The 24,417-nt window shown below is 38.1% G+C and overlaps 1 protein-coding gene across 1 annotated transcript in view; it reads left to right on the plus strand.

Annotated features, from left to right (window-relative positions):
* MAST4 (microtubule associated serine/threonine kinase family member 4) overlaps positions 1-24,417 on the plus strand; it is a 113,793-nt gene that overhangs the window by 57,495 nt on the left and 31,881 nt on the right. Inside the window, exons 6-11 of the mRNA XM_031051512.2 lie at positions 1,784-1,859; positions 3,304-3,513; positions 6,518-6,619; positions 10,755-10,887; positions 15,299-15,366; positions 17,494-17,579. Of these exons, the coding sequence (XP_030907372.2) occupies positions 1,784-1,859; positions 3,304-3,513; positions 6,518-6,619; positions 10,755-10,887; positions 15,299-15,366; positions 17,494-17,579 (675 nt within the window). The remainder of the gene's footprint in view (positions 1-1,783; positions 1,860-3,303; positions 3,514-6,517; positions 6,620-10,754; positions 10,888-15,298; positions 15,367-17,493; positions 17,580-24,417) is intronic.

Below are 24,417 nucleotides of genomic sequence, written 5' to 3' on the forward strand. Positions count from 1 at the left end.
CCTGTTCCCTCCAGCTCTTCATCCCGTTGTACCCCACCAAGCAGGTCCCTGAAGAGGCCAAAGTCTGCTGTCCTGAGCTCCAGGGTAGCGAGTTTTCTGTGCACCCTCCTTGCTGCACTCAGGATCTTGAACCCCACCATTTCATGGTCACTGCAGCCAAGGCTTCCCTCGAGCTTCACATTCCCCACTGTGTTGGTGAGAACAAGGTCCAGCACAGCATCCTTCCTTATAGCTTCCTCTGTCACTTAGAGAAGGATTTATCATCAGCACATTCCAGGAACCACCTGGATTGCTTATGCCCTGCTATTTTGTCCCTCCAATAGATGTTGGGGTTGTTGAAGTCCTCCATGAGAACGAGGGTTTGTGAATGTGAGGCTGCACCTATCTGTCTATAGAGGGCCTCATTCACTCAGTCTTCCTGGTTGGGTGGCCTGTAGCAGACCACACTGTAAAGTTCCCTGTCCCTGCCCTCACTAATCCTGACCCATAAGCTCTTGGTCAGCTTCTCATCTGTTTCCAATTGGAGCTCTGCACACTCCAGCTGGTCGTTGACATAGAGGGTGTCACCCTTTTGTCATATCCTCAACCTGTCCTTCCTAAAGAGCCTGTATCCTTCCATTCCAGCACTCCACAGGAACCATCCCACTGTGTCTCCATGATGCTAATAAGCCCTGCAGGCGTGTGAACATTTCCAGCTCCTCTTGTTATTCCCCATGCTGCATGCACTGGCATAGAGGCAATTAAGTTGGGCTCTTTATGAAGCTGACATACTGTCTGGAGTGGCAAGAATTCTTTAATGCTGCTCTTCAGGTACACTCCTGCTGACATGCTATAGGTCTCCAGGCTCTGAGCATCTCTTTGCTGGCACTGGCATCAAACTGGTAGGAGGAGCCTAGATTGAGGTTGCCCTGCCCTGGCAACTTGGGTTCTTTTGCTCATGCAAGAAACCCCTATGTACATTATGATAAAGTCCCTCCTAGAGGATAGAATCGCCTTTGTGGGTTTTCTTATCTGTTGCTTATCTTTTAGACCAGATTGCATAGGCTAGTGTCACCAGTCGGAAAATCAGATAGAAATTTTTCAAAGGCAATTACAATGGACAGAGAGGGTCATAATTGCAGAAAGCAGTTTTGTAGATTAGCTGAGGCCATGGGTACCTTATATGGACTGTTTTTTCTGCAAGTCTCGTGCTTTTCTTAGAGGCACAGTGCCCCAGCATGGATGGAACTCATGCATATGTTTGGCATTAATTGTAGGAAGTTGCTGCCTTTATCTGCTAGTCAGATTGAAAATTGGTAGTTTTGATTTAAAAGAAAAAACCAACAAAGAAACAACAGCAAAACCCACAAACAAACAAACCCAAGCTCATTCTTAACATTTTCACTTGTAGCTAACAGTTCTTGTTCAGTTACTGCTATTTTGATTGCATGTAACCTTCAAAGAGGCAGGTATAGCCACAATTAGCAGTTAAATATATCTCTGTTGCCCTTCTGAGAAAGAGGTGATGTTCACAAGTATTGCAAAAATGCCTATATCCTGAAGGGTAGTTACAAACTAAGAACATAGTTAGCAGTTAGATGTCAAGCATTAAATATAACATTAAATAACCTTTAAGGCCTAGTCAGAAATAACAGAAATGAACCAAATGTACCATATTAGAGAATGCACTTTTCCTGTGAAGCCTATGTTGACTTTTTGTTGCAAATAAACTGTGCAAAAATATAGTAACTAGTTGTAGCTCATGATGAGAGAAGTTTAAAGGATTAATTTGCTTTGCTTGCAGCCCTGGACGTTCTCCTGCCTGCTGTGATAATGAAATAATTATGATGAACCATGTCTACAAAGAAAGGTTCCCAAAGGTAATGAGTTATATTTAAGATACCTAGTATCTAAATTGATAGGTTACGTAGGTTTTAAGTAAGTGGTGGGTTTTTTTTCATGAGAACTAATGATCCAACCCAGTAATGGTTTTCATAAACCATCACTAAACTCATACTACAAAGATAAAATCACAATAAAGAAAATCCCTGCTGAGAACTGGACAATTTGGCAAAGCTGCTGAACTGGTTTTGAAATGAATCATGTTGGTAATATATTCTGCTGATTGGTAACTGATGGTACGTTTGATTTATATAGGTCGTGTGTACTTGGGGCAAATGTTTACTGAATTAATAAATGAAAAATGGTTTCTGTTGAGAAGTCTTGTACAACATCTGCTGGTACACCTGCAAATTCCAGAAAGGAAGTGACATTTATTCCTTTTCCCAAATACTCATTATATAGTTAATTTAACTGTGAAGATCACTACACAGGTGTGGAGGTCTAACTGAGATACCAAATGGGGACATATTGCTGTCATGTCCAGTGATCTGAGGGTCTGAGACACAAATGAGATCCTAGCTGCAGGTGTGTAGCTCAGAGCACTGTGGTCTTCATTGCTTCTAGGATTTTGATGATCCTTGGAACATAAAATATGGTAAAGCTGATACTTTTTACAAAAAGTGTGTAAAAATAGAAGAAATCTCTTCATAGATACACGCAGAGAGATTTGTCGGAATTTGCAGAGCAATTGAGCAGCAATTTCAAATGTGGAATGATCCACCCATTTCACTATTTTAGATATAACTAAGAGGTGTGTGAGATTACTTTTTAATAAAAAAGCTACCTTTAATTTTTTTTTTAAGCATCTGCAGTTTTGTGAGAACCAGACAGTAGATTTAGTAAAACAGACATGCTTAGGAACCTGCAAGCGTATCTGACAGGACCAGTAAGCATGTGATGCTTTTAGTCAGTCTGTGTTCATTCAGACTCTGCCCAGTGAAATATTCATGTGGTATAACCTGCCTGAAAGGAGGCAAGATATTCTGGATATTCTGTAGTATGTGCAGTTTTAGCAGAACAGAGTAGAACCCCATGAGTTCTCTTCCTCCCCTCCCCCCTTTTTATTTTGGACTTAAAAGTTTTATAATCATGGGTGTTCTCTTTAGTGATTGTCACAAGATTAGTTAATCAGCACAGTTAATCAGCAGTGGCAGACAGAGGGGAGGATCTGAATAGCAGAACAGTAAGGCTGTTGCTTTTCTGAACTGGTAATGGGGGGAGACGTCATCTGTCACTTTGCCTTTCTGTTGGCTTACTTTTTTGCTTCAGTTATTCCATGCATTCCAACTTGGTAACTTTTCATGCATTCCAGCATGGTAGCATCTTAGACAGTAGAGAAATGTCATAGAACACAAGCACTGAGGCTGTTAGATTTATGTAAAGCTAGCTGATTTAATGTATCATATATCTATTTGTCTATAGGCCACAGCTCAGATGGAAGAGAGGCTTCGCGATATCATAACAAATCACTCTCCAGAGAATGTCCTTCCCCTGGCAGATGGAGTGCTCAGTTTTACCCACCATCAGATCACAGAACTGGCTCGAGATTGTTTGGATAAGTCTCGCCAAGGCCTCATAACATCACGATACTTCCTTGAATTACAGCAGAAATTAGACAAATTGCTTCAGGAGGTATGAGCTATGAAATAATGTAGTGTTTGCTTGAAAAATCATTTAAATCTGTTAGCCTAAGAGGAGTTGTCTTTAAGTAATCACGACTGTTCACTCGAGTTATTGTCAAAGTATTCACAGCAGTTTTATTCTATGTTAGGACCACTGCAGGGAGTATATGGTATTCTAGTGTATTAGTTTAGAATAGATGGGTTGTAAAGACTCCAAAAACAACAGCATTTTGTCATTCAGTGTGAGTTGTAGATTGCTTACAGAAGTGTGTGCATAAGCCCTAAATGAGAAGGCTTGCTATTCCATTTACAGTGGATAAATGAGGAAATACATACTTTCCACTTTATCAACCCTACTAATTGCCTGCTGTGTTGAGAAAGCAACCTTTAGCTTTCCCTTTGCTAGAGCTTATTTAATGATTTAAATATTTATAATAATCCTTTCATAATTAAACTGCTTATTAACAGACATAATGTAATTTCTGAAAGTGTTGAAACTTCCATAATCAACTAAATGAATGAAGAACTTAAAAGACAAAATAAATGTTCTATGACTGCAGTTTATGAATGTATCATTTTAAAACCAGTGAGTACATCATGTAACGTATTAGTTTGTGTGGGATTTGATAGCACATTTTGAGACAAAGTTAATGTGATAGACCAGCAGATTTGATATTGACTTGAAATTTTCTGACTGAGGTTCTAAGATAGCATGTCTACCTTAATTTCTGTATAGTCTTTCGAGTTGTTTTTTTTTTTGTTTGTTTGTTTGTTTTTTAATGCAGGAGCAGTTGCTAAAGGCTTTGGTTGGTTTGGGGTTTTTTTTATATTTTTAATTTCCCCCCTCTGTGTTGCTTTTTTGCAAACTTCTATTCACTAAATAGATTTTCTGTAACTATTCTATTCTGAACTTTTCTTCATAAAACAATGCAAAACTTAGGAGATCTGTGATTTATTTCTGGATTATTGAAACCCTGTTTTAAACAGAAAATAAATACAGCTTGCTTACTAGTCAAAAGGAAGTGTGAACTGGTGACCTTCTTGTGAAATACGGCTGAGTTTTATAATGCCAAAGTGCAGGCAGAGTTGGCCAGTTGGCTGGAAATATCTGACTGTGAATTATGCTATGCTGGTGTTTGTGTCAAAATACAAGGAAAGATGTCTAAGTTAAGATTCACGGAACCACTGTAAATCACTGTTAAGAATATATCCTTTAAAATGGCTTCACTTAGTGCACTCAGGCAAACATACTAATATCCCCCCTTCAAACCCACTAAAAAAACCTGCTCTAGCAAGTTATTCTGCAGTCTGCGTATAAATTAATGCATTATAAAACCCCCCAAAACAGCAAAAAAAAAAACGCCAAAAACAAACCAGAAAACACCAGAAGATGCATTTTATTGTGGTCTATGACACTAATTCTTTATAATGTAAAAATTTCCTGTTCTGCAAAGCAATACCTTAAAATAGTCAGATTTAACTTTTAAGTCAACTACTTAGTACCTGTTGATAGCAAAATCTACCAGGAAGAAAACTTTCTCTTTGCACAACTTGGTTGTGGTCACTCAGTTGTGCTGTGGGGTCATGCAGTTCGTTTGTTGTCAGCTCCCAGCTGTGAGGCTCAGTAGAAAGCTACACCTCCTACTGCTAGCTGGCATGTTGTGGTTACTTTGCATGCTGGGGGAGGTTCCCTTGAGGTTTGAGCAGCTCTGTTCCACCAACATTTTTATAATGCTAAGGTCAATGTCAGGTGGACCTGAATGCTTTTCTGCTTCATTCCTCCAAAATGTGACCTGAGATGAGTCTTTTGTTCACATGAGCATGAAGGTGGTTTGAATTATGCTGGTTATTAAAATAGGCAGGTGTTTTGTTTGCAAAAGAGGGTTTTTTGGACATGGTTGATTAGTGTGGAGAACACAAATGCTTCTGTCCAATTAAAGGTCTTCCAAAATCTATTGCAGAATGCCAGCTGGTATTTGTGCCTTTTTCTTCTTTTGCTGCTTCAAACTTCACAGATTAATCTTTCTCAGATATTTGGTGGAGTTTAAAATTGTGGTGCTTGTATTAAGAGCAGTAGGTATATTGCAATAATATGTTGAGTTTTTTCCTTATGAGATACATTATATGAAAATTACTTACCCTCATTAATCACTTTTTAAATGTTTGTTTCTGAATTCTCTCTGTGGTTTTTTATTAAGCAAGAGATGACGAAAAACTACAATTTACTGTTCGGAACAAAGAAATACTTTGGTATTTGAGTGATGGGCTATTAGCGTATTTTAATCAGGAGGAGAATAATACAGTTTCTTTGCATTCATTAGCATACTAAAATTATATATTTGGTTCTTAGGAACATTTGGAAGAAATTTGAAATGCAGCTCAGGCCATTGTGCAAATGTTAGCAAACCTTCTATTTTTTATGTATGCATTCTTTTACAGTAGTTTTACCTCTGTTGTAATCCTTGTAGAACTCCATTTTTCATTGTCTTCCTTTCTACATGTACCTTTATATGGAACCTCTCTCCATATATATGTGTGTGTATATACACTTACATGTCCTTGTCATTATAGTATGACATGTGACCATAGGAAATCAGTATCAATCTGGCATGGACGTTGCTTATGCTAATCAATATTACTTAGGTCGGTTTTCATTTCACCCTAAAATTATGAACAAATTAAGACATAGCTGTACATGTAGATAGATGTATGTTGTATTGAAAATACAGTCTCTTTTGCAGAACTGATGTATAAGTTTAAAAAAAAGATAGGTATTATGTCCGTTGCAGGTGCTTTTGTTTTTTCCATATTAGAATTGTACAGATGGGATTATTTCAGTTTGAAATCACAGCCTTGCTCAAATCCTTGTTATTTCTGTTGGCATCTTGAAAGCGACATGCTGTTTGTCTTAAGTATGTGCTTCAAACACTTTTCAAAGCTGAAAGGTGTTCCAGATATCATATATTCTTTTCAAGTGTGATTATTTTTATAATCACTTTATTTTTCTCTTTTAGGCTCAGGAGCGATCAGAGAGTGGAGAAATGGCATTTATTAAACAACTTGTCCGGAAAATTCTGATAGTTATTGCTCGTCCTGCTCGCTTACTGGAATGCCTGGTAATATCATGCTTACTATGTTTTTCAATTGTTAGTGTGGGAAGGTTCCTGATTTACTATTCAAGGCTCTTTACAACTGTCAAACAGTGGCATAGGGCTTCATTGTTGGTGGGATCCTTTCTGCTTTTATTTCAGAAACATTGCATGGAGCTGACAGAGACCTCCTGCAGTTAGTTGTGTTTAGTTCCCTGTTGTTGCAAATACTATGTTAGAGAATCCCTTTCCTCAACTGATAAAGCTCCAGATCAAAACCAGTTGGGTTTTTCTGTTGTTTTGTTAGACTTTGCTATTCCTTGGGAAGATTATTCTGGAATCCTAATTGCTTTGTGGTTTCCCATTGTTGTTATTCTTCCTCTTCTTACAAGTTTCATAATTTTGCTTCACTCGATAGCTGCCAGAGGTATAAGCAGCTTGCAGTAAGCTCTGCATTACCTGATCTTGGGGGAACAGGCAGAATGATTAGTTCAGCTGGATATAAAGGTAGTTGGAGTTTTATGCTGGGTACCAGAAGGAGCAGAAGAATTAACTGATTTATGCATGAGCATAGCACTGTTGTCACCAGACTGGGCTAGCTTGTGCAAGGCCATGTGGGTGTGTTTCTTCTCTGACTGCCCTTGCTGTGGGATCTGGGATGGCTCAGGTGTGGGAAGTTACTCCTACGCACAGAAGCAGTGTGCTTCAGTTGTTCAGTGGAAATAATAGACTCTTGCAGAACACAGTGTGCTCAGGAGGATGTTGTAGACACTCAAATTCCATGTAAGAACCAGCCTGGGTCCAACAGGCCTGGCACGCAGCCTGAGCTGACTTTGTTGAGCCGCTGTGCTTACCAGTACCAGGATTGCAGTGTTGATGCTGAATACAGCTATTTGAGGCTGGCAGGGCTTATGTGAGAGCCACTAACTGCTGCTAGACTCACGTTATGCCTGGAAGTGTCAAACTACATTTTCATGGCACTGAATCTGAGCTAGTAAGTCTTTCCAGCCTGATTTTGGCTCTGTGCTGTGTCTCTTCATCTGTGGCACACTTAATCCACAACCTGGCTCATTCAGCTGTGGGCATTTTGAGAGCTGCCTCTCTTTTGTTTTGGAAACATGTCTCAGTGTTCCTAGTTGCAGTTTGTTCATGATTTGCAGTTCAGAGTGATCTAAAATAAGGTGCCTCAAATGAGAGATGTTTAAAGGCACGCTGTAGAGAAGAGGATGCCTTAGCATGTCTTACCTCTGCTATTGAACCCAAACTTGCGTTACTTCTTTGTCCTGAACCCAGAAATCCTCATATCTAGTGTGGTCTTCCCTGCTTCATTTCCAGGGTTTGCATAATCTTTCTCCACCTCTACACCCAATTTCTTATGCAGTGTCTTGTTTTAGTTCTGTTCTGCATCCTCTATCATCACACATCCAAAACTTCCCTTAAATACATCTTGTGGGCTGACAGGCTTCTTCATGATGGTTGTCCTTCCCTTTCATGCTTGGCTGGCTCTCTCCACCTAACCCTCTCCACCTAACCCTCTCCCCCAGCGTCATCATTGTGTTCAGCTTTTTAATTCAGGTTCTCTCGTGGTAACCTATTTGCCCAATAGTTCAGTGTCCCTAAATTCTAAATATAATAGTTAGCTAGTCCAAATCTCCATTCACTTAGTCCCTGGTTTCTGCCCTTGGGATTTTATCCTGGGCTATATCCTTTGACACTTACCACGCTTCAGGCAGAGCTGTTGCACATTCGTATCCCTCTTTTTGCTGGACCTGCCGATGCAGCTGGGAGAACAGTATCAGGAGGCGAGATAACTGTCCCATAGCTGAGAGTTTCAGAGCAGCAATTGCAGAGAAAGCCAACACAGCTCACTTAGTGTTCTTACTTCATACAGGATCTTTAGGACACATAAGCGGAAATGTAGCAACACTGCAAGATATGTTTCTGCAGAGGCAGAGTTTTGAAAAAAATTTAGGTGTACTCTCACAAACCAGTGTGTTTCTCATGCAAAAAGGTATTAAGCCTGTTCCGTAAATGGGAATCATGTAATCTGACACAAATGATATTTTTCCATAGCATCCCTCTGGAAACTTGAATCATATTGGCTGTTATTTTAGAATGTCTGACTGAAATAGATACTAGGTATGGAAGACTTCAGCCTCTTTAAGAAAGTTTGTAGCATTGTAGGAAACAAATCCAGCACTTTCATCAAGAGAATTTTCAGATACCATGCAGTAATGCTGTCTGGTTTTTGATGGTGCTCTTGGCTCAGATGATCATGATATGTGAATTTCTATTTTTATTCACTTGATAATCATATGAATAAATCTTTCTCAGTTTTGTTTGTGCCAAGAGCTACTGGCAAATACTGAAAGATTTTTATTCATTTGTATGTGGAAGATGAAACACAGAGTTGTAAAGATCAGAAATCTGTTGCTTTTAATTATTTGCATCTGTGTATGTGTATATGTGTGTGTATATTTAGATAGATGTGTACAGGCACACACATATATTCATATGATTAAAAGTATCTGTTTTGTAATTATACCTTGACTTACTAGCAAGTGGAGGAGATACTGTTTATTTGCCAGTGCAGCAGGTAAGGAGATGATTGTGTTTTCCTGATAAAGGTAGATAGGATTTCTTGGCATACATCATCATATTATTGTGTTTGTCAGTGCCAAGGAGTAACATTTAAGAGAGATGGCTGGGGACAGCATGTCAGATAGGAGAGAAAGGCTAAAGGTGCATGTAGATTTTTTGAGCAGTTCGGCAGCATCCTGAGGCTTTATGCTCAATGACAGGATTTGAGCAGCTGATGTTCATTTGGTTTTTGGTGAATCCTTTTGATTAGGCTGGAAATTATGAAAATTGTTTCATGACAAATGAATTTAAGATTGTTTCCACAAGACTGAAAATTCCAAAGACATTTCATTGTAGATGCACTGTAACTCTTCCTGGTAGCCACAGTGGTTTGGAGGCTTCCAAAATGAAACAGGATACTTAATTTCTCAAGCTATTTTCCAGGGTGGAACATTTTGTTCTGAGTCCTAGGTAGGCTGAGGAGCTAGGACAGGAGCCTTGTGACTCAGCACGCAAGCTACAGCCACATGGGGGAGTTACGGCAAGCTGCAGAGTGACCACCAGGGAAGCTAACTAGCTGGGCAGTCTGCCTGACTTCCACAGATACTGTTGACAGCACTGACATACTCCAGGAGAAAGTCTTGTTTTTGTTAAATTGATGTTTCATGTCTCTTGACTGGCTCTCACTCTATTAAGCATTGCATCTGTTGTGATCTATGGTTGGAAAAACGAAGATTGCAGTGGTTATGTTAGAGATGTTTTGGTATTAATTCATACCTGTACATAGAGAAAGTCTGTTAAAAAAAAAACAAACAAAAAAAAAACCAAGCCATCCTAGAAACTTCTTTGCTCCTTTCAATGCTTTCCTATTTTTATCAACTAGAAGGCAGTAAAATAAATATATTTCCAAGAGACTTGAGTTATAGGCAGGGTTTTGAGTTTCTGGGTTTTTATTTCTCTTTGGTACTCATCTTTTAGGCATAGTATAAATGATAGCTGTAATATAATTGGCTCCCAAAGGAGGATGTGTAATTTCTAGATTTAGAACAATTGGATCAATGAAGTTCAGAGGTTATTTTCAGCAACTTAGAATTCTGGCTTTGTTTTAAAGTTAGTGATTTATTTAATTGTATTTTCCACAAAACATAGTGCACATATATTGATTAAAATATTTGAAAATTTCATTTAGAATTTCATTTAGAATCAAAGCGGAGAGAAATATATTTACATAGGTTCTTCAGTAGTGGATTTATATATGCATGCAGCCGTAGGGAGATAGTTTTCTGTATGTGAAATCTTATTGCTGCTACATATAATTGGAAGTTCTGAGGGCAGTGAACTTATTATTCTTACAAGGATGTGCTCTAAAGTAATGGTATGAAGTTTCATTGCTTAGTGTGTTGTATAGGAATCATAATAGAGTAATAGACTACTAGTAATAGAATAAGGTGATATTGTTTTTAGTAAGGGAAATGGCAAATATTTGCTATAGAAGAAGCAAATGAAGTTTTTATGTTGGACTTCCAAGACTTCCGTTTTTACATAGAGAATGATGGTGGGTTTTTGTGGTTTTTTTTCCTAGGAATTTGATCCTGAAGAGTTTTACTACCTTTTGGAAGCAGCTGAAGGCCATGCTAAAGAGGGTCAAGGCATTAAAACAGACATCCCTCGATACATTATTAGCCAACTGGGCTTAAATAAAGATCCTCTGGAAGGTAAGTGCATCTTGTGGTCCAGCTATCCACCTAGATTCTTCTTTCTCAATGTGTTTAATCATTCTGATAATCTCTATACTGGAAAAGGGTTAATGCAAAAATGGTAACAGAACAAGCATTTGCTGTCCTTCACAGTACCCTCAGAAGCTCAAAGGCATTAAAATGGCTATATGAGATCTTTCTGTTGTGAATATCGTTCACAAACACACTGCATCAGTAATACTTGTCATCTTCCAGCCTGGCAATGCAACTTTTTTTCTTCAGCTGTAACTGAAATTTACTGGTATAATTTGGTGGCAACTGTTAGCCAACCATAGGTATAAATGAAACCTAGGCAGAGCTGTTATGTGCCCTTCAGTGCCCCCAGGCTCCCACATCTTAGAGTCCCTGAGAGGAATATCTCCCATTCCTATTAAAACTGCAGATACTTATTTTTCTGGGTAATTTATGTGTCTATGTTGAGGACTTGTGTAGGGAAAATTTGGGTTCCAATTGGAACTGCAGAATTTTTGTTTGCCTGATCTTTCTTTTAAGGAGAACGTGGGGAAAACTAAAATTACTTCTGTCTCCTAACCAGACCATAATCTTTTTCATCCTGAGACCACATTCTATCACTGGTGACAGATGGAAGTTGGTTAATTGTGTTCAATGCTAGTCTTGCAATTGGAAGAAATTAGTAGAAATGCCATCATGGAAAATAAGTCCAGCTTGTGCCGCTTACCTTCTGTGTTATAAACTCAGAGTGTGGATGATCCATAGGTGGTCACTTGATAACACAATGGTAAAACACCATAATTTTTTTTTTAAACCAGGTTTCATGATGCAAGATCACTTTTCCATGAACGGGTAGTGTGTTGTGTGTTAAAAGAAAACTTTTTTGTTCAACTTCAACAGCTTGTGAAGTTTTGCACTGCCATATGTTGTCAGTAATTTTGTAAGATCTAATTTAATTAGATTGGATAGTTACAGATTATATTTGTATTATGCTAACAGGTAAGGCAGTCAAGCCTATTATTATTCTGCTTCCTGCTTTCATAGAAGAAATTCCTCATCCAAATCTAGTATTATTTTTATCTGAGGTATAAATTAAAGAAGCTCTGACTCTTTTTGCTTAGATTCAGAATGCAGCAGAGAAGCCAGGTGAATTGGGAAAATACGTGTATGTATTATTTTCCATGTGGTACTGGAAGAGATTGAGAAGCAGCTTAGTTGTCTGCAAGATAAAGGGGTGCCTTCTGGATTTGGTGAGCTAGATTTGGTCTAGACTTGACAATTCATAAATTGTTCACTGATCAAGTATACAAGGCTTAATTTGAAGTGCTCATTGAGAGGCTAGTATAATTGACCCTGGATGCCACTTGAACCTTATCCTACTAACTAATTTTTTGTGACCTCTTGGATAAAAGTGTTTCTCTGCATAAGTCAAGAATTGGACACTGCCTAACTTTAATAATATCTTTGAACTTTTAAAAACAGTTTATTGTGAAAGAGGTATAGAGACATTTATATTTATAGGTATTTTTATATAAATATTTTTATATAATTATTATTATTAATATAAATAAGGGATACTGTTTTCTCAGACTAAATACTTATTTTATGTAAGAGTACTTCATCTAGGACATATAATTACATTTCATAAATTGAGTATTAATGTAAAACAAACTTTTCCATGAAGGGGTAGTTGAAATGTGGTGTTTGGGTTTTTTAATGAGGATAAAGTGGGCAGTGTGGCTTGTCAGTAAATACTAAGGGATGTATGATATATGGACTGCTGATCTTTGTTTGAATTGGAGAGTTGGGTGGTTGAATTATTTAGTGTATCATTTTATATGTTAATGAGTATAATTTGTAATCAAATAATTCAGGCCATCTGATTCATATTAATCCTTTCATGCCTCCTTAGAAAAAGTGATACTTATAAACAGTCACTGTTCAATGCCTTATTAAATTATCTGGGGTTTAATAGTTTAGATTCTTTAAACATTGTTTTAATTACTACAAAAAAATACTGCATTAAGATGATCTGCGTGAGAGATATGTAAATTCTTCCTGTGCAAAAATAGAAAATTTTAAAATAGGTGAATGAAGTATTTCAAAACAAAGAAAACCCACCTCAGTTACACCAATTATCCTGAAATTGTATTTTCAAGTAAGCTGTTAAATTATGTCTGTAGTGTTTATCATGTTCACATATTTTACTTCCTCTGCAGAGAAGAGCAACCTACTTTTTTATATCTTTCTCTTCTTACCTCCTTTGTGTGCTGGTAAAGCTGTAGTGTCCTTTCTTTGAGTGAAATGATGCATGTATTACTTGGAGATAATGCTAGATAAATTTATACTGTACTGAAAGCAATACCAGAGCAGATTCATCATTTAGCAGGGACTGGTGGCTGCATTTCTGAAGAGTTCCCCAGGGAGAAATCTTTTCCCATGGTTTTTAAATTACCATCTTTACCTTTTTGAATCATGAGTCTTCAGAAATGGTTTAAATCAATGAAAGAAAAAGGGCAGATGTTTAATGGTATTTAGATGAGTTTTAAAGATCTCTTCAGGCATTGCAAAATGGTTCCACAGCTCCCCGTTTTGAAAGCTGATGCCTGGTTCAGTTCCATTATTACCTACTGCTTGCAAATAATATGTATTCCTCAGATAATGGTTATTCTGCAAAAGTTCTGATTAAAAATGGCTTATTTTAATTCTCTATTTATGAAAATAATTTCAGTTGAGAAGGCTGTCAAAATATATTTTTCTAGCTTGTTTGGTTCTCACCTGTACAATAAAGGTTTTATCAACACTTTTGGCATGAAAACTCCACGTTAACAAAACTGTGACTTTTGCCAGAGAAATCAACTCCAGTTTCAAGTTTGGTCTGTCATTTAGCTTAGGCTTGCTTGCTCTTTTTTTGCTATTGTTGTTGGTTGTTTTATTTTAAAAATATTTATTTGTTCTCAGTAGAGATATTTTTATTGATTTCATATTCAGAATTTTTTGAATTTTTAGCTTCTTTAATAGATTAAAGATTTGTTTGGGTTTTGAGGTGACATTTTAGTTACTTTTGATTCTTACACTTTACACATGTAGTATTTTGGATAGTATAAATCAGAATCACTTCTTAAATCTTTAGCTGTTCCAACAGAAGATTGTGTGGTTAATTTGCTTTAATGATTACAGTGAGTGTTGGGCAGACTGTCTCTTGTAATATTCACTTTTTATATAGAAAAATACAGTCTAGATATCCTATGTGAATATTCAGTTATTTCCCATATTCATAAATTCATTTAACAGTTCTGAGATAAAAACACACCTCACAAACTTCAGGTGGTCATATCTCTGATCTCCCACACATTACAATAGTATGTGCAACCTTGGCTATGTGGAGTATATAATTAACAACATGTGAGATTAAAGTAATGCTTAGCTTCTCAAGATGAATTCTTAGTTACTGTCTCCTGAAGAACAGGATAGGCTTAGGAGCTCTGCAGCATAAGCATGGGTTGACTCTGACAGGAACAACTGTGTCAAGTTATAGACTCCCAAAATCTGTATCCCAGAGAAGTCATAGAATCATAGACTATTTAGGGTTGGAAATGATCTTCAGATCATCTAGTTCCAGCCCCCTGCTATGGGCAGGGACACCTCACACTAAACCATATCACCCAGGGCTTTTTCCGACCTTGAACACCACCAGAGATGGAGCATTCACAACCTCCCTAGGCAGCCCATTCCAGTGCCTCACCAACCTCACAGTAAAGAATTTCCTCCTTATAGCCAGTCTAAACTTCCCCTGTTTAAGTTTTGATCCCTTACCCCTTGTCCTGTCACTGCAGTCCCTAATGAAGGGACCCTCCCCAGCATCCTTATAGCCCCTCTTCAGACACTTGAAGGCTGCTATGAGGTCATCTCTGTTAGTGACCCCATAAATGATAAGCTTCTAAGAAAATGGCTTTTATCTTATTCTGTTAAGCATATTAGTATTTATGTGTAGAAGATGCAAACCATGAATCCATCTCACCTGGTCTAAACTAAAAAAATTTTCTTCTTAACTGTGGAAGAGCCCAACAAGGATGCAGCCTATTATTATTCCCTCAGGGGATGAGATCCTCAGGAGTTTCAGCAGATTAGTGCTGTTTTACCCTTAATCTCTCAGATCTGAGAATTCCCATGCGTCAGCGATGATAACAATGCCGCTCTTCATTGATTTATGGCTGTTTGAATTCTTCAGTGGAAGATTATGTAGGCATTGAGTGGCATGTGTTCTGGGTGTGATTTTTTTGTATGTGCTTGGAGATACCCTGAAAGTTACTTGCAGATAATACAGATTGGACAGCATATTCATTGGGTATTCTAGAAGAGAGTCACTTGTCAGGTGTTCTGTGCTTAAAATGAAGTTTCTAATCTTTGTTTCCAGAAATAGCTCAGCTAGCAAACTGTGACAGTGGGACAGCAGAAAATCTGGAAGGGGACGAATCAATAAATGTAAGTTTTCATGTTATGTTGCTGACTTTATTGAATCTGAGCAAGGAAAAATAGCTGTGTTGTGTTCCCTCTGTTTTTATTTTCTCCTGGTATGTGTAAAGAGATTGAATAGAACAGTGGTTAATACTCAAGACCAATGCCATGGTGCTCAGCAGAGGGAAGGCTTGCAAAACATATTAGCACAAAACTTCCTGTTTTTCTAGATTTTACAGTATCTTTAGCTTCCACAAAGTTAGTGTTTACCATGTGGCATTTGTTTTACCACAAAATTCATCACTACTTTCTTTATTTCTGTTTAATTAATGTGTTGATTTTTCTTTCAGAAGGGTTTTAAAACCTTTTCATAAAAAATGAATTATTTTAAACAGATTTTAAAACAGCTAATGATCAAACTGGGAGACTGAACAGATCCAGTGAAGACACAAGAAAAAAATGAGCAATATAGCAAATAGTCTGGATTCAGAAAGTTAGCTTGCAATCTGGAAGATTGTGCATTGTTCTTCTGAATCTGTGTTTAAAATTCTTGTCTACTATAGTGGGTATCTTACAGTAATATTTTGTCAGATGCTTGTTTGTGTTGGCAAAAAAAAAATTAGTTGGAGCAGTTTATTGGTCTGAATATTGTAGGCTTAAATGCTCTCAACTTAAATTCTTATTTTTAAAAGTTGTTTCTCATACACTGGATTTCAGTCAACACTGGATAGAGTCCTGACAATTTAGTGTTGATACTCAGTGCAAGTGGATAGAAAAGGCAAGTGCAGTTTTGAGGCATGCATAGTTATTCAGTGGTACTTTACAGAGACTTACAAATATTAGAATTTAAAACACAGGTGTGGGGTATCTGTTAAAACAGTGCTACAGAAAAGACATCATCCTCATAATACATGTCATATTATCTTGAGGTAATTTCTGACTTTAACAAATGCCACCTACAAAAGCTTCCAGAGTTGTGACATGAATGGTATTTCTTATTCTGTTCATCTGATTTAGACCTAGGTAGCCTTTAGTGGAAGGATATTGACAAATTGGAGAAATAACAGCTAGGAGATTTAAATGAAGTGCTGAAGTGCTTAGGAGAAGCTGAAGTGTAAACTGCCTTAGCAATGGCTAAGAAATTGCAGTTGTAAAGTTTGTGTTGTTCAGATGTTGAAAAACTACAGAAAAAGTTAATGCAGTGTAACAAAGCAATGTAAGGAAATAAATAAAGAAAAATACAGGGTGAGTAGTTGGAAACATTTTCTTTAAAGTGTAGCTGTGGAATAAACATACATGGGAAGTGACAAGAAGCATAACTTTAAAGTACAGAACCATTTAAAATCGTCATAAATATGCAAGTCAGAAGAATCCTGTACTGGCAAGCAACTGGGCTGAACAATTTAATAAATCATCTCTGTTCCTGTGTAGTTTATTATATTAACATATTAACTAATCTTGCACTGAATTTTCTTCAGCAAGAGTTTAATTAAAAATGTTCCAACCAGCTCTGCTTTAAACCTTTACTGCCAAACTGCCTGGGTAGGGATTGTAGGACTTCTTGGAGATTTGGAAAGCATCTTGAAAAAGATCTTGTGGGTTTGGAACACTGTATTTGGAGTCTGGCGCCCTCATCACACCCCTACACCCCAATTCCATTTCACACTTACATGTTCAAGATCAATTAAAAACTAAAGCTAGAGAAAAGGTTATGCAGTACTCTCAGGACAACATTTGAAAATGTTCTGGCATACAAATGGGTGAAAGTGACCTCCATAATGATAGAACTTGTGTGTTTTTATCTTCTGTATTTTTGTCTTTCATTTTATGTCTTTTTTCACAGTCTATCCTAACATTAGTTAGAAGTATGCAGAAGTTTGAGTGAACAAGAGCTCATCTACATTTAGTTACAACCAGGCTGTTGTACCATGCTCAGATTTACTAAAATGGGAAGGCAATGGACAACAAGTGCCTGGTGGGGTTCACTTAAGTCTATAACTCTGGACTGTGACTTAACTGGACAGTTTTTAGGTGGCTCATCAGGGTTTGACAGCGTGGTGATAGGTTAAGGGGGTTTTTGTTGGTTTTTATGTTTCCCTGGTCTTGAAAAAAGTACTGTATTAACTTTGTTCTCTCTACTCTTTTACTTTGAAGAGCTCTAATACCTCACTGAAGCTGCAGAGAAAACCTCGGGAAAGTGATTTTGAAACAATTAAACTGATTAGTAATGGAGCTTACGGGTGAGTAACGAGTGCAGCAGCTTTTTAGCATTTTATATTTGCTTAACTTCCCATTATTACTTATTGCAAGGATGTTTATGTGAGGGAGTTTGTTTGCACTGCTTTTTCGTTTTGTTTTCTGGTTTTATTGCTAATATTTGAAATTCACAAGAAAAAGTTTCTGAAAAGCTTGCTAGGCAATAATGAATTACTGTGTGCTGCAGTAAATTAAAATACTGAGTATCACATCACAAAGATTTTTCAGAAGTGTGTGTTGTGTAATGCCAAAGATGAAATCTGAATGAATTGAAAGGCAGATTTAAAGCCACCTTTAGAGCAGTGGAAACAGTCTGTGTTTATGCAGATGTGAAAGAGAATAAAATTGCATCTGTTTTGAAATGAGTGCTTATTTGACCTAAACATCCTGGTGAAGTAAAAGCAAATTTCCTTCAATAGGTCACCACTTTTTTGTTGCTTCTCTGCAGACAGTCTTTCATCTTCAAATTTTAACCCATTAGCTTTTAAGTAATTGCTGTTACTTGATTACTTTTGGGTACTTGGAAGGTACACAGCTTACTGACCAGTGGTATGCAGATCATTTGGAGATATCCTAGAAACCAACAGAAATCATGTTAGCCTGGACCTTAAAGGAACACAGAATGTTTTCTGAAGTACGATCAAGGTGTTGTGTCTATCAGCAGGCAGAAATCTGTCTTTATTCCCCTTTTCTGATCAGCTACAGTTTGGCTTCTCCTTTGAACTGAAATGTACCAGGACATAGGCTTGATCTATGTAGCCTGTTAGCAGAGTCAGGAGGGATATATTCTATATTCATTCAAAAAAAGAGAGGTTTCTGTCTTGAGGTGAGGAGCTCATTGCCAAGTTAGACCATGTCACAGCCTGGCAGTGGAGAGGCCTGTGCTTTTCTCCAGCACAAAACTTACTAGACTGGCTCTTCTCTGTGCTACTTCTGCTTGAGGTAGGAAGCAGCAACAACCTGAATAGGATTAAGCAGTCTTTGACAAGACCATAGACATAGAAGAGAAAGCACTTGCAATCTGCCCAGTTGAATTTTGCATGCTGTTTTAATGGCCTGAGGCTGGTGAGCATTGTAATACTTTCCGATCATAGTTAAAGGTAACCCTGAGCCCTGGGACAGGAGGCATTGGGTTCTGCCTAGTACTGTAGGTCATTATAGCACTTGTGGAGGCTATTATTTGTGTCCAGGCCTGCTTAAATAGCAGAAAGCCTGAAGGAAGTAACATAATTAGCATTAAAATTATGTAAATATCCAAATAAAACTTCTCACTAGTCAACTTGCACAATTAATTTTCTCAGAATTTCTCCCTAGGCAAGCCCATTACTTTACTGTATGCCTTTTTCTCCCAGTTACCCCAGGACTTGAAAAGCCTTTCTCCCCTCCCTGGGCAAACCCCTTTCTCCTTCATTTTGCAGATCCTTAGTCTCCTCCATTTCTCCTTTCATCTCCTACCCAATTTCCTCTTTATCCTACTGAAGGAGCATAAGAAGAATGGTGTGGGGTGGGTCCTCATCAGAGAAACAGGTGTCCAAATCACTACACCTGCCCAACTTCCCAGCAGTCTAGGATGCTGAGGGATGGGTAGAGAGAGAGCAGCTTTAGAAGGGCATGCTGCAACCAGCAGTTAGTGGCTAGACTTCTAAGTCAGACATTTGGTAGGCCTGTGGCTCTTGCTCCATAGGTGTTTCAGTTACAAGGAGCCTTGATGAGCCATTAAATACAAACTGAAGACAACTGTCCATTTGAAACCAAAGAGAACTTACCTCAAAAGCTGGAAAAGAAAGGATGAAAAGCCATGGCTTTCTATGGCACACACGATGTAGGGCTGTAGAATTTTTTTTCCTCATGCTTGTGGAAGGCAAAATCAATACTTTTGAAACACCTTTTTAATGCCAATAATATACTTAAATTGGCAATGCAAATGTCATAAAAATTGGGAGAGAACCTGATAGGTTTGCGGGGAAATGGAATGCTGATAAGAGGGTGAATAGCTTGGAGCATATCTGTATTCTGCATGAATCATTATTCTCTTTAGCAAGTATTAAAACAGGGGTAGACTGGCAGGTTATACTGTGGCATAAGAAGTCAAAGCTGAAAATCTCGTGAGTTTAGTTGAGTGCTCTTAGTTCCATCCTTAAGCAAGCAATAACAAAAAAGATTTTGTTGGCTTGGATTTTTTGTTTTAAATGGCTACTTCTTAAGAGTCGAGAACAAGAAAGAAAACAAAGATACAGCCCCTTACTAATTAATGTAGAGGGAAAGGAACACATTCAGTGAACTGTGAGACAGTAAACTTGCAAACTTGTCACTGCCCCCCAGCTACTGTAAGTTGAGTGGGCTTATGCTCCTAAATTGTCTGGACTGTCACTTCAAAACCAGCTGTGTGCTTGAAGATCTCCACTGTGGAATGTCAGGTAAGTGGGACCATAATATTGACAGACCCATTTTTTGATCTTTAGTAAGTGTTCTTTCTGTTAGCACCAGTATGGTGGTTAATTTAAAAGTTACAGTCAAGTTTAAAGAGGGACACATCACGATAATATAAATGCTCTTCTACAAAATGGAAACTCATCTACAAAATGGGGAGTTCCACCTGTGAATACCAAGCAATCAACTGCCCCATAGGCAGTTTATTTACAAGTATAAGCAGCTGAAATAAAAGTTATGGTTGTTACCTACAAGGATTATTTATTTTCCCCCTGCATCCATGTTTTTCCAGGTCATTAATTTTCTGAAATAACCTAAGTATGTGTGAATTCTATCTGTGCTTCACTGATTTATTCTCAAAAATATGTGAGTGGACATATTTTGTGCACTGACTTGTTAAAGATTCAGTATGCTGTTGTAATATTTTATGTATTTTGAGGCTGTAATGGAGGGTTTCATTCTTAACAAATGACAGAAAAAACAAACATTCTGCTGTCTTTGATTCTTCTGTGGTGTTTTTGCCTTCATTAGTGAAATTGAAAGCTTTGACTGCTTGACGGGGTAATTGTTGGACTTGGCATGGTGTAGCTGAGATTTGTCAGATGTGTTAAACTTGATGAGTTTGAGTATAAACTATTGGTTTTGTGAAGGTTTGAGTAAATATCTTAGCAGTTCTGTGCTTTTAATTGATTGGGTAAACTCATTTGTAGTGCAATTAAGTGACTGTATAGTAGATGAGGTGTATCAGGCTATTGGGAACGGCTAGGAATATACAAGAAGTTAAACAAGCTGTGAATCAGTAAACATGTAGGATGCTGGCCAAGTCATTAATGATTTCACAAGCTGTCTCTCTGACTTCTGTCAGCCAGCCAAAACTTTTCATACTTCCCAAATTTAAGTTTTTCACTGCAAACAGAGCAACATTTTTTCCATATTGCAGCTTGTAAGAGGTAGCAGGAAGTTGTATTCCATATCTTCAAGTTGGCATCAGCCTGGGTTCCTGGACCAGCTCAACAAAATTAAGATTACGTTTGATTTCAGGGAAGCAAGTGATGTTAGTTCAGTTCTTCATTAATGTATCACTGCATCTGCTTAAAGCATGGACATGATACTTCTTTTGTGACTGCCTGGAATCCTTTTACTTATATGGTGTAATGGTTGATATGTATGTCACATACTGGCCAATGGTGTTGCTTGATAAATTTAAAAACTGAGGTTGTGTTTGCTTGAGCAGCTGCTGCCCATAACCTGTGATTACTCATTCTTGTCCCTTCTCTGTCTGATTGACAGTACTTGCTCATGGATAGTTGCATTGTGAATGGGTGTAAGAAAACTACCCAGCTGCAGAGTAACACCCTGTGATTCAGGTTAATTCATTAGCAGCCTGGCAGACACCAGTTCAGAACTGTAAGGGGTCGGGGGAAGTCTGGCTTTATAGGTTCACTTATGTATCACCAACTCTGAGTGACTACAGGTCTAATAAGCTATATTACTTTCTTTCTGTTTATCCCTATGGGTGACAGGTCTATGCAGGTAAGAGGCTTTGATTCCTAGGAGCTTGTAGCTTTGAAGAGCAGCTTAAAAAGTAGAGTCAAACAATTTCTGTGCTAGGGATCTTATAATTCGTTGTGGACTTCCTCAAAATTATGAACTTCTAACCTGTGTACTGTGTTGCCCTCAAGTGAACTTCCCAGTAGAGCACAGGCAAAGTGCTTTCTCTTTTCTCTGTCACTAATAATGGGTGAGGATCTAAAATTGGCTCCCGGTGCAGTCCTCTTTGGTGGTAGAAAAAGGTGTTTACCATATTGAAAGTCTTGAATTCTGTCCTTCCTGAACGTACAGCACACTATGAACTGGTAAAGAGCTCCGTTTTTCAAGCTTTTTTTATTGCAAGTATGGAACAGTTTACCCATAGGAACAACAGCTTCATCATTTTGTGTCTGTGTTTACTTGCTTATTTAAAGATAGAAGGCGTTGGTACTGCTAGATGTGGAGAGGTGGCTTTCTTAGCTAAAATTTGTAACATAATGCCCAGGGAAGATGTGAATGCTTCATCCCTGACAGTGTTCAAGGCCAGATTGGATGAAGCCTTGGGTGTCATGGTTTAGCAGGAGATGTCTCTGCCCATGTCAGGGGCTTGGAACAAGGTGATCTTAAGTTCCTTTCCAACCCTAACCTGTGATTCTAACTAGGGCTGGTACCAGTTGTGAGAGAAGGATCACAGCTGTCATTCTTTGTTCTTCAGATAGCCAGCTTCTCATTTGCTTTTAGGAAGACTAGGGTAAGTCTGAAATGTTGTTGAGGCTGTGCACATTGTCCCGGGGCTTGGAAAACCCCCACTGCACTGGATGCTCCTTTTAGGAGTACTGTAGTGCTTTATGCAGCATTTCACCCTGTCCCCAAATAAATCCAATCTGGTCATGGGCATCACCTAGCTAAGAGGTGGTGCAGTGCTGCTTGTAAATTGTGATCTTACATAACTCTCCATAAACTTTACCACATTGCTGTATCATGAATCACACCCTCACAAGTGGCTCCTCTTCACTAGAGGAAATCTCAGACTTTATTCCAGGGTAGTACAGAAGGTAGTAGAAGGAATTGATTGATTTCATAATCAGTTTCCTTAAGGAAATTAATTATGAAAATGAAACATCACTTCCGGTGAGCAGCTGTAACTGTTAAGCAGCAAGTACAGTACCCCTGTTTCCACAAGGAGTTCAAGGTTCTTTGGTAAATTAGAGAATTGGGTCAAAGCAAAGCAGCACAGCCACATTAGGCTCAACACTGAATGTAGACTGGATTGTAAAATGGCTCTAAAAGTTGAAGTTACTGAAAACTAGGCCTGGAACCCTTAAGTAATTTAGAGAACAAACAGGAATCTTGGTTGTAAGACTGGAGAGATAGCTTGCATAACACAAGTTTGAGCAATTCAGGAACCTGGTTAAATTTCTGAATATTTATTTTGGTCATCTTAACACACATACGCAATGTTCTATATTTGTGCCTAGCTAAAGGCATTTTAGTGATACTTTTAAAAGCTAAGGTTTATGTTGGAAGTAGACTAAGGGACTAATGTAATGTTTGAATAATGCCATTGAGTTTTGCTACTTCTCTTGAAAAGCAAACTTTTTCTTGCTGTGTTAAAACACAGCATCAATAAAATACAGAGCACTTTTGTACCTGTTGGGATCCATACATTGAATTCAGAGGATGCTTTGGAAATCTCTTGGGGTCATGTTACGAGAACAGGAAGAGGGGAGTAGTAAAGCCAATGCCAGTCCATGGCTTTGCAGGCCAGACAAGGCATACCACTGTCATTGGATGGATTGACACAATTGGATGGTCTGCATGTTCCTAATACTTTTTGTGTCGAAACAATCCTCAGATATATAGTTGTCTGTATAATATACTGAAAATCATGAGCAGCGTTTAATAGCCAAGGCCAAGAAACCAGGAACTGAGGTATTGAGCTCTTTCCTAAAAGTACATATAAAACAAAGATGAGCTTCTGTTTAGTGCTCCAGTTATAGCATTATGAAAAATAGAGATATGTGGGATAGTAGGCCTGTGTGGGGCAGAAAGTAAGGCTCACGTTCAGTGCCGGGTTTATAAGAATAAAGCAAGATGACAGCTTCGAGGAGAAAGTAGAAGGCCATCAAAATTTACCTGATAAGTTATTACACAGTAACAGAGGTATACCACTGGCAAATCAGAGTTACTGAAGTCAAAGTTGTTATGTGCTAAAGCTACTGTGACTGTTGCCATCACTTTACCTCCAAGTTCATAGCTGTGTCTCAGCAGATGTGAGCTTTACTCCAAGCTTTCTACTTAGATTAAGTTGAAGCCCCACTTCTGTGCAGGAACATGTAAGGTTTTTTGTTTGGTTTTTATTTTTTTTTCAAGTCCAGGTAGTTTATGTATTGCTATTTAACTGTTTGGGAATATTTCACTTTCTATTTATTATTTTATTGACAAGTTTCAAACTGTGGGAGCTGAGGACACCCCGGTGTCACAGGCAGTCCCAGGCACAGTTGTAGTGTGCTCAGTTCAGCATACTGGTAGGCTAAGGAAATGGCACCACTGCTGTGAATTGGGAGCATCCTGGAGGAAGAAGCAAGGGTCTTCTGCAGGAATAACGTGCTGCTGGCTAGGACGTAGTTTTCTTTGTAAAGCATAAATGCTGTTTGCTGCAGTTTCTGTAATCAGGGTGTGAATAAGCAATACCCAACATTTTTGTATGTTAAGGATTATTTAAAAGCACATAGTATCGCATAGACAGTGTATGCCTCTGTAAGTGTGAGAGGGACAATTGTGTTGCAGTTGTCTTGTGGGTCTAGTAAACTTGAACTAAACAGGTGTTTTTTTTTTTCCCTGAGGAATTGAAGATAACTG

Source organism: Melopsittacus undulatus, chromosome Z, assembly GCF_012275295.1.
Source record: "Melopsittacus undulatus isolate bMelUnd1 chromosome Z, bMelUnd1.mat.Z, whole genome shotgun sequence".
NCBI classification, from domain to species: domain Eukaryota; kingdom Metazoa; phylum Chordata; class Aves; order Psittaciformes; family Psittaculidae; genus Melopsittacus; species Melopsittacus undulatus.